This window comes from Plecotus auritus, assembly GCF_963455305.1.
Source record: "Plecotus auritus genome assembly, chromosome: 9".
Lineage (NCBI taxonomy): Eukaryota > Metazoa > Chordata > Mammalia > Chiroptera > Vespertilionidae > Plecotus > Plecotus auritus.
This window is the reverse complement of record NC_137783.1, coordinates 70,711,877-70,726,568: the sequence shown is the minus strand read 5'-3', so window position 1 is coordinate 70,726,568 and position 14,692 is coordinate 70,711,877. Positions and strand designations below refer to the sequence as shown.

General features: G+C 60.9%; 1 protein-coding gene across 5 annotated transcripts in view; it reads left to right on the top strand.

Moving 5' to 3' along the window:
• The window catches only part of CEP164 (centrosomal protein 164), a 76,018-nt gene extending 61,857 nt beyond the window's left edge, over positions 1 to 14,161 (top strand). For 4 of the 5 annotated variants that reach the window (XM_080642817.1, XM_080642815.1, XM_080642819.1 and 1 more), the window contains 16 exons: positions 4,936 to 5,067; positions 5,149 to 5,365; positions 6,315 to 6,392; positions 6,581 to 6,700; positions 7,000 to 7,122; positions 8,106 to 8,249; positions 8,618 to 8,701; positions 9,148 to 9,323; positions 9,582 to 9,708; positions 9,977 to 10,044; positions 10,390 to 10,600; positions 11,096 to 11,203; positions 11,710 to 11,824; positions 12,154 to 12,456; positions 13,203 to 13,269; positions 13,908 to 14,161. In XM_080642817.1, coding sequence (XP_080498943.1) covers positions 4,936 to 5,067; positions 5,149 to 5,365; positions 6,315 to 6,392; positions 6,581 to 6,700; positions 7,000 to 7,122; positions 8,106 to 8,249; positions 8,618 to 8,701; positions 9,148 to 9,323; positions 9,582 to 9,708; positions 9,977 to 10,044; positions 10,390 to 10,600; positions 11,096 to 11,203; positions 11,710 to 11,824; positions 12,154 to 12,456; positions 13,203 to 13,269; positions 13,908 to 14,076 — 2,242 coding nt within the window. In that variant the 3' untranslated portion in view covers positions 14,077 to 14,161. The remainder of the gene's footprint in view (positions 1 to 4,935; positions 5,068 to 5,148; positions 5,366 to 6,314; positions 6,393 to 6,580; positions 6,701 to 6,999; positions 7,123 to 8,105; positions 8,250 to 8,617; positions 8,702 to 9,147; positions 9,324 to 9,581; positions 9,709 to 9,976; positions 10,045 to 10,389; positions 10,601 to 11,095; positions 11,204 to 11,709; positions 11,825 to 12,153; positions 12,457 to 13,202; positions 13,270 to 13,907) is intronic. The other variant, XM_080642818.1, reaches the window with a different exon arrangement.
• The last annotated feature ends 531 nt before the right edge of the window (positions 14,162 to 14,692 follow it).

The following is a 14,692-nucleotide window of genomic DNA, read 5'->3' as shown; positions in this document are numbered from 1 at the left end:
GTTTTGAGAAATGAGGTTTGACTGTATAAGTATGAACAAGCTAGAGGTTGATTTTTGTAAGAAAAGGCAGCCCTGGGCTGTCACAGGGGCGTCCTGGGTCCCTGTCTTCTTTCATCTCTGCTGCTTTAGTGCTGGTTTTACTCTCAAGGTCTTTTCTCAGTCCAGCATAGCTGCTGGCTCTCTAGCCATCACGTCTGTGCTCCAGACAGGAAGGACAGGGGAGAGTATAAAGGGGTACCTTCTAGTTCCTTCAGTCCCATTAATGGAGTTTTCCCAGAAACCTTACCCAATAATTTCCCCCTAAATCTCATTGGTTACCCCTGGTTGCAAAGGAGACTGGGAAACGTCGTCCTTTAGCTGGGCCTCTTTCCTGATAGAATAAAATGAGGGTCCTGTTAGTAAAGAAAGTGGGAGAATGACTGCTGAGGAGGTGATAAGCAGTCTGTTACAGTCCCAGGATGGGAGAGGTGCAATAGAGAGAGGTTAATATAATTCACGTACTTGGCAATTTAACTAAATCTTACCCTCTCGGACAGAACATCCAAAGTGGTAGAGTATGGAGAGCGGCTGCAGTGTTTGGACAGGTTCAAGCCTCATACTAATGAAGGGCACAGTCCTCTCATGGCCACGTGCAAGTCCCAGCTTGGAGAGCAGAGCCCTCCCAGCACAATTATAGCCAGAGGCTATAGTTGTAAGCTTGAACCTATGGTCCGAACACGTGGCCCCACGTGCCTGAGTGATGTGGGCTTGATAGAGTTCAGGTGCCTGTAATTGAGTAGATTCGAAACTTACGAGAACATTGTAACCACGCCCTTACTTTGCATCGTGGAATATAGCTATAAAATAAAGACTCGGCTTACAGGCTGTGGCGCTGTCGCTAGCTCTCCATCAGAGGGGACAGCATCCCACCCAGACCCAGCTTTCATTCTCTTGTCTGTCTTTTCTCAATCCTTCACTGCCCCCTCTCAGGCTCACTGAACCTGGCTGAGCTGGCTTGGCACAGTAGAGACTTATTTTTTTATCAGAGATAACAAAGTGTGTATAAAGAACGGTCACGCTTTATTTAGAGAAGTTAAGAAAACCAGCCCCTGACTATCCAGAGGGTGGGACTGTCTCTCTCATTAGCCAACACCAGATCCACTGACCCAGGGCCCATCTTTACACCCCGCCCCTGGGTCCCCTGCCCAGGAGCAGCCCACAGAACAGACCCCCAGAGCATCCTCCTCTTCCACCCAACTGGGAACAGAGCCCAACAGCGGGGCTCAGCTCACCTGGAGAGGCTGTGCCAGGAAGAGCAGGCAGGTGGTGTGTCCCTGCCCGCCCCCAGGCCCCTCCTCTCCTCCTGCCCCTCCCTGAGCTCAGCGGACTGTGCCTTCCATCAGGTTGTGGTGAAGACCAGATGCCCCAGTGTCTGCCTCGGCCTGCACCCGGAACGCTCAGTAAAGGCTAGCTCTCGTTTTTATCTTCAGTTGAGATCAGCCCGGTTTCGGCAGTCTTGACCGAGTGAGATCTCTGTGGGCAGTGCCTTGCCTGGCTATCTTTGAAATAGCTCATCATGAGGATCTGGCTGTCTTTGAAATAGATCATCGTGCTTCTGTGTACACCGGAGCCTTCCTGAGGTGCTCTCCCTCTGGGAAACTTCCACTGGGTAGAAATTTCTGGAAGCCACACTGACCTTAGAGCAAATATTTCTTAACTTTTTAGAAATTTAAAGTAATTTTAATTACAGTTTACATTCAGTGGCATTTTGTATCAGTATCAGGTGTACAGCGTCGTGGTTAGACCATCGTATGCTTGGCAGCGTGTTCCCCTGACATCTCCAGCCGCACACAGCATGGGCAGCCGTCATTGACTGACTCCCTCGCTGCGCTCCCGCCTGTGGCGTTCTGTGGCAGCATCTCCTGTGAGCAGGCAGGAGGGCGGGCGATTGTACGGGGAGGAGGCCGAGCTGAGTTGTGAGAGGAAGGGCCGCACCTCCGGAGTCTCCCGTTCTGTGGAGCCTGCACAGTCACCACAGGCCAGGCAGGGCTGTCACTGACTCACGTTCTGTCCTCTGGAGGAGAGCCGTGAGCTGATGACCCGAGATAGAAAGGGCCCTACATCTTCTTTGGCTTTGGAATTCATTAGTGAAGCTTCTCAAAGACGTCTTCTTCAGAGTCATGTGTTCCTGGGGCATGAACTCCCTGAGCGTGCTCCCAGCCCTGGCCTGGGAGTCGGGGGCCTAGGGGCGGGGCGGGGTCCTGGGAGCCAGGGGCTGTTGGTGCCAGCAGCGGGATGTCTGCTGGGGGCGACATGGTTCCCGTGGCTGGTCTGTCCAGAGCAGGGGTGGGCAAACATTTTGACTCGAGGGCCACAATGGGTTCTTAAACTGGACCGGAGGGCCGGAACAAAAGCATGGATGGAGTGTTTGTGTGCACTAATATAAATTCAAAGTAAAGGAGCGGAGGGGAGAGCAAGAGAACCCTCCGCTCTTTCGGCTCCGCGGGCCGGATAGAACAGCCGAACGGGCCGGATCCGGCCTGCGGGCCGTAGTTTGCCCACGGCTGGTCCAGAGGATACCCTCATAGACCCCCAGAGCTTGCTTATACAGGGTGGCCCCTGAGTCGCTTTACCATTTAAAAATGGAATAAATTTTTTGTTTTTTAATGTTTTCTATTTTTTACAATACAAAGTACAGAAAATGGGAATTTTTAAAACTATGTATGAAAAATGATGTCACATAAATGTCCTTCATTTTCCACGTCACAAGCACAGGATCTTTCTGTGGCATTTTCCATGACGGCTGTTAACATGTCCCTAAGCTGCTGCGCAGTCCTGGGTGTGAGTGCTTGTACCAGTGCACCTTATGTGTGTAAGTCTGTGGCATGCTCTGCCCTAGTCAGCCCTGCTTCTCCCCAGCACCCTACTCACACTCAGCCCTGCTCTCCCCCAGTGCCCTGCACACGTTCAGCCCTGCTACCCCAGTGCCCTGCACACACTCAGCCCTGCTCCCTCAGCGCCCTGCACACGCTCAGCCCTGCTCCCTCAGCGCCCTGCACACGCTCAGTCCTGCTCCCCCAGGGCCCTGCACACGCTCAGCCCTGCTCCCCCAGCGCCCTGCACACGCTCAGCCATGCTCTTTCCTAGTGCCCTGCACACGCTCAGCCCTGCTCCCCCAGCGCCCTGCACACGCTCAGCCCTGCTCCCCCAGCGCCCTGCACACGCTCAGCCCTGCTCTCCCAGCGCCCTGCACACGCTCAGCCCTGCTCTCCCAGCGCCCTGCACACGCTCAGCCCTGCTCCCCCAGCACCTTACACACGCTCAGCCCTGCTCCCCCAGGGCCCTGCACACGCTCAGCCCTGCTCCCCCAGCGCCCTGCACACGCTCAGCCTTGCTCTTTCCTAGTGCCCTGCACACGCTCAGCCCTGCTCCCCCAGCACCCTGCACACGCTCAGCCCTGCTCCCCCAGCACCTTACACGCGCTCAGCCCTGCTCCCCCAGCGCCCTGCACACGCTCAGCCCTGCTCCCCCAGCGCCCTGCACACGCTCAGCCCTGCTCCCCCAGCGCCCTGCACACGCTCAGCCCTGTTCCCCCAGCGCCCTGCACACGCTCAGCCATGCTCTTTCCTAGTGCCCTGCACACGCTCAGCCCTGCTCCCCCAGCGCCCTGCACACGCTCAGCCCTGCTCCCCCAGCGCCCTGCACACGCTCAGCCCTGCTCCCCCAGCGCCCTGCACACGCTCAGCCATGCTCTTTCCTAGTGCCCTGCACACGCTCAGCCATGCTCTTTCCTAGTGCCCTGCACACGCTCAGCCCTGCTCCCCCAGCGCCCTGCACACGCTCAGCCCTGCTCCCCCAGCGCCCTGCACACGCTCAGCCCTGCTCCCCCGGCGCCCTGCACACGCTCAGCCCTGCTCCCCCAGGACCCTCAGTGTTCCTCTGTGTGTGAGCTGAACACAGTCTCCTGCTCCATCACCAACAGCTGCCTAGGACGCACTGCTGGGTCAGTGGGTGGACCCAACAGGAAAGCGCATGTGTGCTGTGTTAGAGTCATGGAGACTGATTTCAAGATGAAATTCAGGGATTTTTATGCGTTGTTTCATCACGAATTTACCCATAATAAATTTCCAGGGAACAAGTTTTCAGAATCTGAAACAAAAATTAAAAAAAAAAAATTAGTGCCAAAAACGTTATTAAAGTTTTCAATGGGAAAGTGACTTACGGGCCGCCCTGTGTTTGGGGCTAGGTGACACTGTTCGAAGTCAACAAACAGCACGGAGCACCTGCCTCATGTTGGTCCTGTGCTGAGTACCTGGGGTGGAACACATTTTGAGACGAGGTTCTTTTCTGGAGAAGCTCCCAAACGTGAAAGAAAAGCAGACGTGCAAATGATTACTTACGAGGCAGTGTGGAGCTGCCGGGATGGAACTGATGGGGTAGATTGGTGAATTGGGGTGGGTGTCAGAAAGACTTCTCTGAGAGGGCGGGGCTTGGCACTGAATGATGAATGTGGATGGGCAGGCAGAAAGGGGATTCCCGCAGAGCAGTCGGCATGAGCAAGGCTCAGAGGCCAGGAGAGCGGTGGGGTCAGAGGTGGCTCACCTGAAGTGGCTGGAGCAGAACCGATGGGTGGAGAGAGAAAGATGTGGACCAGGGTTAGGCTAGGGTCAGATGGGGTGAACCTGAGGCAGAGGGAGTCGGGGGAGAAACGCTGCTGGTGGTCGGGGATCAGGCAGCCTGTAATCCGCTTGCTGAGGAAAGGGCAGGGGAGTTCACTGTCCCCCTCCCCTGGGAGGTGTAGGGAGGCAGCAGGACCAGAGGCTAGGGTCAGCGGCCCTGTAAGATTTCAGAAACTTCCCAGCAGGCCACAGGCCTGTGAGCCGAGAGCCGGGATATGGCTGGAGAAGGGAAGACCGCGTGGAACCTCAGCAGACTTGCCTTGCCTTTCCTCCCCAGGCTCCTGCAGGAGCAGCTGCAGAAGGCCACTGAGGAGGAGGGCACTCGGATGAGAGAGGAGGAGAGCCGGAGGCTGGCCCAGCTCCGGGCCCAGGTCCAGTCCAGCACAGAGGCAGATGCAGACCGAATCAGGTGAGTGCCCACGGGAGCTGCCCAGCCCCTGGGGCCACCCTGAGGGCTCAGCTCCTTTCCCACTCCCTTCCATCTGCCCAGGGCCGAGCACCAGGCTTCCCTGCAGAGGCTGAGAGAGGAGCTGGCGGCCCTGCAGGAGGCTGAGAGGGCCAGCTTGGAGCAGGGCAGCCAGCGTGTGCTGGAGCGGCTCCGGGGAGAGATGGAGGCTTCGGAGAGGAGAGAGCAGGCTGCCCTGAATGCCGAGAAGGAGAAGGCCTGGCAGCAGCGGAGGGAGCAGCTGGAAGGGGAGAGGAAAGAGGTGAGCAAGTAGAGTGGGACCTTCCTCTCTGACACGGTACCACATGGCCTGGGCTGCCTGGGGAGGGACCGAGTGCAGAGGGATAGCCAGCCTTGGGCATGCAGGTGGGCGCTGGGTGGAGAGTGGGGTCCGCATAGATGGGGCGCAGACTCTGGGCCCATTGCTCCACGTGACCCAGCTGGCCTCGGGCAGGAGCTGGGTCCGGTCCCTGCAGGGAGTGGTGGCAGAGGCTCCCGGAGGGCTGCTGGGCCTGGCGCCTGGGTGCTGCCATGGCTGGGAAGAAGTTTGAGGGGAGATGGCTGTGGGTTTGGGGAGATTTCATGACTGGAAGAACTTCAACCAGAGCAGAGGTCCTGAGACGCCTGTGCCTCGTCCCTGTCCTTGTCTCTGGGGACACGTGACGAACCTTCCACCCTCCCAACCTCCCCTTTCTCCTGCCTTCACTGAGCGATAGCGCAGTCAGGAAGTTGTCCTTCGCTCTTCCTCCCTGTCCCTCTGGTGGGAGGGTCTGTCCCCAGGTGAGAGGCTGAAGTGAGTAACAGCCAGGCCAAGGGGCTTCTCTTTCCTTTTGCTGAGGGATGGAGCCTCAGCTGAGTCCAGGAGATCAGCAGGTGGGCGTGGGGCCGAAACCTGCAGCCTCCCTGCCTGGCCGCGTTCACCGGCGGGAGTGTCCCTGAGCGCCCAGAGGCAGGGTGGCAGCAGTGGCCGGGGCCACCTCAGTGCCCGGGGCCACCTCAGTGCCCTCCACACGGCCCACATGCCTGTCTGTTGGCTGGTTGCAGGCGTCAGGGGCTGAGCTGTATCGGGAGAAGGAATTTGTGCCCAAGGCTCCCTTAGCCCCTGAGCTCGGGGCGTTGGGGCTGGTGTTCCTGGCCCCTCCTGGGTCTGGGTCGCTGCCCAGCAGCCTTCTCTGTCCAGCATCCCTCACTGGCCCTTGGTTGCTCCCCAGGCGGCAGCAGCGCTGGAGACTGAGCACAGGGCTGAGCTGGCACGGCTCCTGTCCTCCCTGGAGGCCAAGCACAGAGAGGTAGGGGCCGGGCCTGGCCTGCGGGCAGAGCCTGGGCTGTGGCCCTGATCGCATGCTCAGACCCCTCACTGACACACGAGGGAGGCAGCCTCTCCCCCTGCAGCCTGCGGGAGGGGCACCGGGTCCCTGGGAAGTGGGTCCCCTGGCCACTCTAGTGCTCTCTGAGTCACCCACTGTGGCCCTCCTAGGCGGTCTCCAGCCTCCAGAAGGAGGTAGAGGAAGCTCAGCAGAAGGAGGAGGCCCAGCAGCAGGAGAGCCTGGGGTGGGCGGAGCAGAGAGCTCACCAGCTGCTGGAGTACGAGCAGGAGGTGCATGTGGCGCTGCGCCCAGCTCGGATACTGTCGGGGGTGCTCTGACCACTGAGCATCTTGGCTCAGAGGGTCCTTTTCACTTTGGCACTTCTGCTCCCGTTTCACAGCCCAGTTCCCTCGAGGCAGTGCTTCTTCATGCCGTGCCCTGTATGTGGGAGGCGGTGGGGAGTGTGGCCATCACGTGTTGTGCACCTGCGTGCGTGGGGAGCCTTAGGGGGGTGCCGTGTGAGGCCGAATGCTCAGTCCCGTGTGCTCCCCGCTCAGTCCCCCATTGTATCCTGCCACCTGCCCTGCAGCTCAGTGGCCTCCTGAGAGAGAAGCGCCGGGAGGTGGAACGGGAACACGAGGGGAGGATGGACAAGATGAAGGAGGAGCACCAGCAAGCTGTGGCGGAGGCCAGAGAGCAGTATGAAGCCGAGGTGATGGCCCTCCCCCACAGGCACATGGTGGCACAGCCGGGGCCCTGGCGGGCTGGCTGGAGGCAGGGGAAGGGAGGCCGGGAGTGCTTGTGGGAGGCTCTCTTCCCTGGCTCTGCCCTGGCGAAGTCACGTTGTGCCTCAGCCATCGGATGAGGAGGGAACCCTCTGTCGGGCAGGCTGCCCTTGCCTTCGTGGTGATGGCACTGGCATTGAGCGTGGGCCGCCTGCCAGGCCCTGTTCTCAGCGCTTGGTCTAGATTAGCTCATTCAGCCCTCACAACCCCCCGGGGTATGTACTGTCATTACCTCCATTTTAAAAGTGAGGAAACTGAGAGTTGGGGAGCGCAAGCACTTTCCCCAACCCATGGCTGACAGGCAGGAGCTAGGGTTCAAGCCTAGATTGTCCGATCCCAAAGCCTAAGCCTTGGCCACCCTGACCCCACCACCAGGGTTCATAGGAACCCAGGACACCAGGAAATAGCCTGGCAGGAGTCAAACAGTCGGCAAACATCACCTGCCCATCTCCAGCCTTGGCCTGGGTGGGGAAGGTCAGTTACCTGAGCGGCTGCTCTCGGCTTGGCTTGCTACTGTTGGCTGAACAGTGGCCGTGGCTGACTTTGGCCCGTGGCTGGGCCTCTGCCTGGACTTCTAGGCTGTGGCTCCAGGGACCCCAGATCCCAGACTCTCTGTGCCGTCTTCCTGGGCAGAACCAGCGGGCCATGATGGATTTGACTCCCTTTCCAAACCAGCCTGACCTGCGAGGAAGAGGGAACTTACTAACGGCCTCTTCCCCGAGGGAGGCAACAGCCGTAGGAGGCTCCCCAGGGCATTTCCTCACCACACTGCCCAGCCTCTGCTCTCTGGGGGGACCCTGCTGTCCTAAGGGCTGGCCTTGGGGCACTGGCAGGGTCCCTGACCTTACTGACCTGAGGCGGCATGGGTGGGGGGACTGCGGTTTCCTACTGGCGGCCCCCCTTTGTGCAGGAGAGGACACAGCGGGCTGCGTTGCTGGGGCATCTGACTGGGGAGCTGGAGCGCCTGCGCAGGACCCATGAGCGGGAGCTGGAGGCCGCGAGGCAGGAGCAGGCCAGGCAGCTGGAGGGCCTGGGGCTCCGGCACCGGGAGCAGGTGGGTTCTGCGCGGTTGTCGGGGCCACTGCCCTGTGGGCTGGAACAGTTGGGGCAGCAGGCCAGCAGCTGCAGGAGGGGGTCTCGCTGGCCGACCCCAGTCTGGGACATCAGTGCTCCTTTGTTTTCTGGGCCAAGGGGGTCAGCCCCTCTAGGACCTTGGGGTTGGCACCTCTGCTGCTCCTGGCCCATCCTGGGCATAAACAAGGGATGGTGCTTTCCTGGGAGGCCACAGGGGCTCATGGGAGGGAGCGGGAGCCTATATGGGGTTGTGCCATGGCTTGGGGGTCAGGACCCCTCCTGCCCCTCACCTAATGCCTCGCACCGTTTCTACACGTACATTTTTTTCTCCACCTTTGCTCTGTGCAGGAAAGGAAATTTCAAGATTTAGAGGTGGAGCTTGAAATCAGAGCCAAAGAGGTCAAGGCCTGGTTGGCTCAGCTGAATGTTCAGGTGAGGGAGTGGGGGTGGAGAGTCCCCAGGTGCCCTTGACCTTGGAGACCTGGTTCCCCCAAGAGAGGATGGGCCTTTCTGCCCCTGCGCCCTGGGGCCTGGAGGTGGCCCAGGCTCATCCCCTCCCTCAGGAGGAGGCTGCCCCAAGGAGAGGCAGCTGTCGGCCAGAAGAGGCAGGTGGCGCTGGAAAGCGAGCCTGGTCTCCTCACCTGGCCTCCCTTTCTTCCTCACCCCCCACCTCTTGTTCACTAGGTTTCTGCAGGGCCTGGGGCTATTCCACCAGCAGCACCATGTGGGGAAGCCAGCACAGGATGCCAGGGAGTGGGGGGCGGCGGGAGGGGGGAGGACCTCGCTGTGTGGGCCCCACCGGGCCCTGTCCTGGGGCTTCCTGGCTCCCTGCCTTTGCCCACTCTTTCTCCAGGTGCTTCTGTCTTTCCTCTGCCCAGGAAGTCACAGCCACCCATCAGCACCTGGAAGAGGCAAAGCAGGAGCACACGCACCTGCTCGAGTCAAACCGGCAGCTCCGAAGAAGTCTGGGCGAGCTGCGGGCCCACAAGCTGGAGCTGGAAGCCCAGGTGGACCAGCTGCAGGTCCAGGCCAAGGGGCTGCAGAAACGCATCAGGTGGTGTGCCCTCTGACCTCCGCTGCTCGGCCTGTCCCAGGCAGGGCTGGAGCCAGGCTCTGCTGCCTGTTGTAGGGATGGGGGTGTGAGGAGGCGGGAGCAGCTGGGGTCCTGTTTTCATCGTTCAAGCCCCAGCCCTGCCTCAGGGGCTTGGCTGGGAGTGAAGGGATGGAGATGGTCTTACTTTCTATCTTGGGTGGGGCTCCAAGCCTACCAGGGGTCCCGACAGTGTGCTCACCTCCTGCACCTCCACTGCAGTGACCTGGAGGCTGAAGCTCAGAGGAAGCAGGAGGCGCTGAAAGGGCTGGCGATTGAGGCAAGCAGTGCTTCCCCCTGTTGTGAGCCAGACCTCCACGTCGAGGACCTGAGGACACCCCCTGGCACCGTGAGCTTCTCTGGCCTTGGCAGGGACAGGATGGCTGGGTGGGGGTGCCAGGGGGATGGACTCCAGGAGGGGCGGGGCTCTGCTCTGTATTGGGCCTCCAGCTCCTGTTCTTACTGTTCCCAGCCCTCCACTTCCATAGTCCGAGGGTCTCTGGGGTGAACAGTGCCCCGCCTCCAGCAGGGCCAGGGTGTTGGCTCTGGGAGGGTTTCAGGCCTGGAGATTGCATGCACCTGCTGGCCTGGGTCAGTAGGTTTTCCTGTGTCCTCAGAAGCAGACCAAAGAGGCACCCCCTTCTGTCTCCCAGAGCCCCAAGGTTGCCGACTCATCCTTGGACAGGTGTGTTGATGGCCTGTCCTATTTGGGGTTGGGCCGGGTGAAGCGAGGTCATGGCAGTCACCTGTGGGCGTGACTCAGTGAAGTTGGTGCCCGCTGGGACTTGTGGGCATGGCAGGCTGGCATCTGCTGATGCCTGGGTGAGGGTCAGGCTGACGGGACAGTGCCACATGCTCTGTGTGGTCTCCAGTGGCTGGGTTCCTATCCTCAGCAGCCCCATCCCCCCGCCCCGCCCCGCCCACACTCTGCTCAGGGTAGGTGTCAGCCAGGAGCATGGAGTGACCCAGAGCAGGGCTCTGGAGTCTTTGTAGGCCCTCTCACCCCTCACCCCCCGCCTGTTCCCATTAGCTTCCGGCACTACCTCTCTGCCGAGGGGGAGGCTCTCCGCAGTGCCAAGGCCTTCCTGGTGCGGCAGACGCGCTCCATGCGCAGGCGGCAGGCAGCCCTGAAAGCCGCCCAGCAGCACTGGGGCCGCGAGCTGGCTGCTGCTCTGGATGCGCCCGAGGACCTGCTGGGCACCAAGGCCCTGGGCGACGATGTGCACAAGGGCCTGGAGGAGGTCAGAGCCTGGAGGACAGCCTGAGCCCCGGGGAGGGCGGCTGGGGAGCTGGGCTGTGCCCTCCACTGCTCATTCTGGGGACCCCACGATGGCGGACGCACAGCCGGAGGCTCTGGGCACACGTCATGTAGGGCAGTGGGCAGGAGATGGAGATTCTGTGGCTCCACCTCAGGCTCGTGAGCTGGGCACCGTGCGCAGGATGCTCTAATGGAAACCGCATGGCCTTCCAGAAACCGTAGGTGATGTGCAAGGGGCAGCGTTACTCCGTTTTCTAGGTGAAGAGTGCAGTAAGCGTCTCTGAATTTCACATCCAGCACCTCCCTGGTAACATACTGTAGCTCAGGTGATTCTCAGGGCCCATGAAACGGAGCAGTTCTCTTGGATGAGAATCTAGACTGAGAGTTAAGTTTTTCACTATAACCCAGCGAACAGAGGGTGAGCTGGGCCCCAGCATCTGTGTGTCACTCAGGCCCCCCCCTCTGCCTGTGGCTGCAGGAGGCCAGGCACCTCGGGGAGATGCAGTCTGCCATGCGGAGAGGCCGTGACCTGCTGCAGAGGAAGGAGGAGAAGCTGAGTGAGCTGGAGGCCTCTCTGCGGGATGAGGTGAGCCCCTGGCCATGCAGCCCGGTATGGTTGGGTGTTTGGTTCTGTTGAGGCTCCGGGCGGGGAACGGCATGGCTTCAGCTTTGCGTTGGCTTATTTGTGCTGCGTGGTTCTGAGAGACCCGGAGCTCCTTGCTGAAGCTTCTTGGGAGAGGATCTAGCCCTGGCCCTTCCCGGGCCATGGAACCTGAGGACAGGTGTTCCGGGGGGTGGATACTCCTGGGAGGGTGGGGAGACCCTGCAGGGCGAGTTTACTGGGGAGACAAAGGGTGGGCATCAGCCTGGTCCTGGTGGCCTGCCTGCCGGCGTCTCAGGTGGGTTTGCTGAGTTCCGTTAGCCTCCCCCCCCCACCCCACCCCCGGTGAGGCAGCCGCAGGATGTGCCCCTCCCAGAACCCTGGCCCCAAAGAGCCGGCACATGAAGGGGTGAAGGGCTCGTCTCCTGCACAAAGCCAGTGGGCAAAGGCGCAGGGCGAGGGCCAGCAGGAACTGCTGCTTCTACCCACAGGCTCTAGATGAGGACACTCTGAGAGGGCCCCCCACCAAGAAAGTGGTGACCTTTGACCTCAGCGACACGGAAGACACTAACAGTGGAAGCTCAGAGTCCTGTCCCCTGCCTCACGGTGAGCAGTGGCCACAGGGAGGAGAGGGAGGGTGGCTGGGGAAGGACCGGTTTCCGTGGAGAGGGAAACGGGCTGCCCCTCCTCAGCTCTGTGCGGGCCTCTGGGAGCCTGTGTCTGAGCAGGTCCTCAGTGGGTGCTGGGCAAGGAGGAGCTACTCTGGCTTTGCCCACCCACAGGCCGCACGCCCTGGAGAGCCTTCCGAGTGCGCAGTCCCTGACCAACCTCTGCGCTCTAGCTGGCTACTCTGTTGGGAATAGAGGCCCTGCCCTCCACTGAGCCACAGTGCCCGCAGGGCCTGGGTCCTTCACCACCTGCCTCTTCCCTTTCAGGCAGCCTGGCCAGCCCCGCCTTCCCCGACAAGATCTGGTGCTTGGACAGCTCCCTGCAGCACATCAGCAGCCAGCTGCACCAGGTCCTCAGCCTGCTGGGGGTCCTCAGCACCCAGCCACCGCTCCTCACTTCCACCCCGGCCCCGCCCCCGCCCCCGCCCCCGCCCCCGCCCCCGCCCCCCTCCTTCCGGAGGATCCCCACCCAGTGGGCCTGGGACCTGGGGCTGGGCCCCAGGCTCTCCTCCTCCGCCACGCAGGCCGTGGACGACTTCCTGGTGGAGAAGTGGCGCAAGTACTTCCCAGGTGAGCTTCCTTCGGCCACCTGCGATCTGGGCCCAGCCTTCCCCCTCCCCTCCTCTGCTCCTCCTCCTCCTCTTTCTCTCTTCTTCCCCTCCCCCACTACTCTCAGCTTTGGGTCACTGCTCCGTTGACTGGCCCCTTGGGAAGCAGGCCTGGCTGGGCCAGCAGCCGCGGCTCCGTGGGCCAGGGCGGTTCACCTGGGCTTGGGCCACTGGGGCCTTATGGCTCCAGAGCTCACAGAACCGGAAGGCTGTCATCCTTATCATCGTGAGGCGCCGCCAGGAGCTCTGTGCTGTAGGCCGGTGTTTCATGTAAAGTTTTTCATTTAGGTCTGTAACCCTCCGAGGTCGTCATTCGTTTTTTTTTTTATTTTAATGTTTTTACTGATGTTTAAAGAGAGAGGAAGGGAGAGGGATAGAGAGTTAGAACATCAGTGAGAGAAAAACATCGATGGGCTGCCTCTTGCATGCCCCGTGCTGGGAGTCAAGCCTGCAACTGGGCATGTGCCCTGACTGGGAATCGAGCTGACTAGAAATGGAAACAGAAAAGTAGGTTCCGTTTTAGAGATGAAATGGGCAGGGTGACTCCTGTCTCCCACATTCACTTCCAGCTGCTGCAGGTCTCCCTGTGTGTGTCTCTTTGGGAGGGGGCACTGCCTTTTCTGTTGTGAGGAGGCAGAGGTGCTGGGGAGCAGGGGCGGCTGCTCGGCTGGCCCCTGTCCTTCTGAGCCATTGCTTCCTGCTTCCCAGCTGGGAGCCCCGGCCTCTGCAGCAGCCCTGCCCCCTTGGAGAACAGGCTGGGCTATGTGTCTGCCAGGTAAGACTCGCTGCAGCTCTGGCGCCACCTCTGAGGGGGGAAGAGCTTAAGGTCCGGCAGCCCTGGGGCGTCAGGCAGGCTTGGGTCCCAGCCGCCCCTCCACACTGCCAGAGGAGAGTCCCCGGAGCCCAGCTTCATGAGGAAGCAACCCTGGCAGCCCCTGGCACAGCCCTCCCGTGGCCCTCCAGCTCCAGCCTGGAGCGGGCCTCTGTCTTTGCCCACAGCTCCCTGCCTCCCCAGTCCTGCGAGCAGCATCTGGAGGAGAGGGGTGCCCTGTGGGGGAGATAGATGGACCAGCATTTGAGCCTGCTATTTCTCACTTACATCCTTCTCCTTGCCACATGTGCCCCCACACAGGCCCCAACCATTAGTAACCCCCACCCCTCTGACCAGTGGGAGCTGACGCTGATGAGATGGGACCAGAATCTGTGGGTGTGGAGCCCATAGTGTGGATGTCAGGAGTACCCACCCTGGGGGAGGCAGTCCCGAGGGCCTCCTGCCAGTGGTGGAAGCTTTGAATGGCTAAAGCGACTGCACATTCTGTAGCTGATGTTGGAGGAAGGGGGCGATGTGCTGCCTCTGGTTGCTGAGTCACAGGCCCTTCCCCTGGCCCTCCTGCCCCTGCCTCCTCCTCCCAGGGAGCAGCTCCGCCTCCTGCAGCATCCCCACTCCTACACACCTGAGGTGGGCAGCGCCGGTCTGCAGGGCATGATCGAGGCTAACCGGCGGTGGCTGGAACACTACAGGAATGACCCCAAGTTATATCCTTTCAGCCAGCTCTCAAACCCTGGCCCCTTCCTGCTGTAGCCGGGGTGGCTGAGCTGGGCTGTGGCTGTGTTTGTACCCTGGGGGTCCGAGGACGATCCTGTTTGGCTTCCTCCCCTTCCTCCCTTCCTCCCCTGGCCCTTCCTCCCCTCCCTTCCTCCCTTCCTTCCTTCCTCCCTCCTTTCCTCCCCTTCCTCCCCTTCCTCCCTTCCTCCTCCTCACTTCCTCCCTTCCTCCCCTGGCCCTTCCTGGTGCTCAGGTGCCTGCAGTTCTCCTTCACCTGGTGGCCAGGCCTCTGTGCTTAGTGCCCACGCCAGCAGCCTCGGGCCTTCTGCAGCTGAGCCTGGATGAGAACAACAGGCTGCAGGTGCATCACTGCTGAGGCCCGAGCGGCCGTGTGGCCCTGCATCTCCTGCACCCAGGCCAGGGCCGAGGAGGGGCCTGCACCCGCTGCCTCAGATGAAGCTCTCCGGCGGGGGAAGCGGGCTGGGTGGAGAGGATGGCAGAGCTGAGAGAAATAAGCCACCTGCAGCGACCACGGAGCATCTGTGAGCTCCTGTGAGGATATGGTGCACTGACGTGGGGCTCCCGGGACATGGGCCCCTTCGGGGGGTGTCACAGGCATTGATGTCAGAGGCCCAGGGATCCCTGTGGCGCG